General features: G+C 45.3%; 1 protein-coding gene across 2 annotated transcripts in view; it reads right to left on the reverse strand.

Annotated features, from left to right (window-relative positions):
- LOC103582203 (fibulin-5-like) overlaps nucleotides 1-750 on the reverse strand; it is a 14,448-nt gene that overhangs the window by 6,352 nt on the left and 7,346 nt on the right. For both annotated transcript variants that reach the window (XM_008563861.1, XM_008563862.1), the window contains exon 2: nucleotides 449-503. In XM_008563861.1, coding sequence (XP_008562083.1) covers nucleotides 449-503 — 55 coding nt within the window. The remainder of the gene's footprint in view (nucleotides 1-448; nucleotides 504-750) is intronic.

Genomic DNA, 750 nt, shown 5'->3' on the forward strand with positions numbered 1-750 from the left:
CCCTACCTCCTGCAGTGGGGGGCCTGCATGTGGAGATACACACAGACCCAGGGGGCCACATGCAGACATCACAGGGAGACTATCGCCCAGAAACACTAGAGTACATTTTGCTTTTTAACATTTCAGATAAATCACGGCCCCCAGAGGGATACAAATGAGGCAGCAGGATCTAATTAAAAGAGTCTTGGACTGTGAGCCAGGACACTGAGTTCCGGTCCCAGCCCTGCCCCTTATAAATTATGTCACCTGGGCCAAGTCTCAACTTCTCTGATGCTTTAATCTCTACAATTCTCAGCTGTAACTCTATACAATTTGGAGCTCAGATTAGGTAAACTGTAACGCCTCTCCCACCTCCACAGTTCCAAAATTCTAAAATACATGGGCTGGACTCCCTCACCCTGGTTTTTAACATGCTTCTAGATAATTTTTTAAAAAACAAAAATCTTACCTGTGCATTCCCAGGACTTGGAAGACAGAGAGCCAGAATGGTAACGGTGAATATCCTGTGGAGGTGAGAAGTCGCAGGTAAATGCCCAAGAGATATTCAGATGTGGAGGGAATGTGCATCTGTAATGGTGACTTCACCATGTGCTTGTATGGGGGCGATGGGGCATACTCTGGATAAACAAAGGGGGATTCCAGATACCCCAACCATCCCAAACACAATCACTCCTCTTCTGCTTGCTGCATACATAGGGATAACGTGTTAGATCACTTTTTAATAAAGCGTTTGCCGTTTCAAAAAAAAAA

Source organism: Galeopterus variegatus, unplaced genomic scaffold (genome assembly GCF_000696425.1).
Source record: "Galeopterus variegatus unplaced genomic scaffold, G_variegatus-3.0.2 Scaffold15247, whole genome shotgun sequence".
Lineage (NCBI taxonomy): Eukaryota > Metazoa > Chordata > Mammalia > Dermoptera > Cynocephalidae > Galeopterus > Galeopterus variegatus.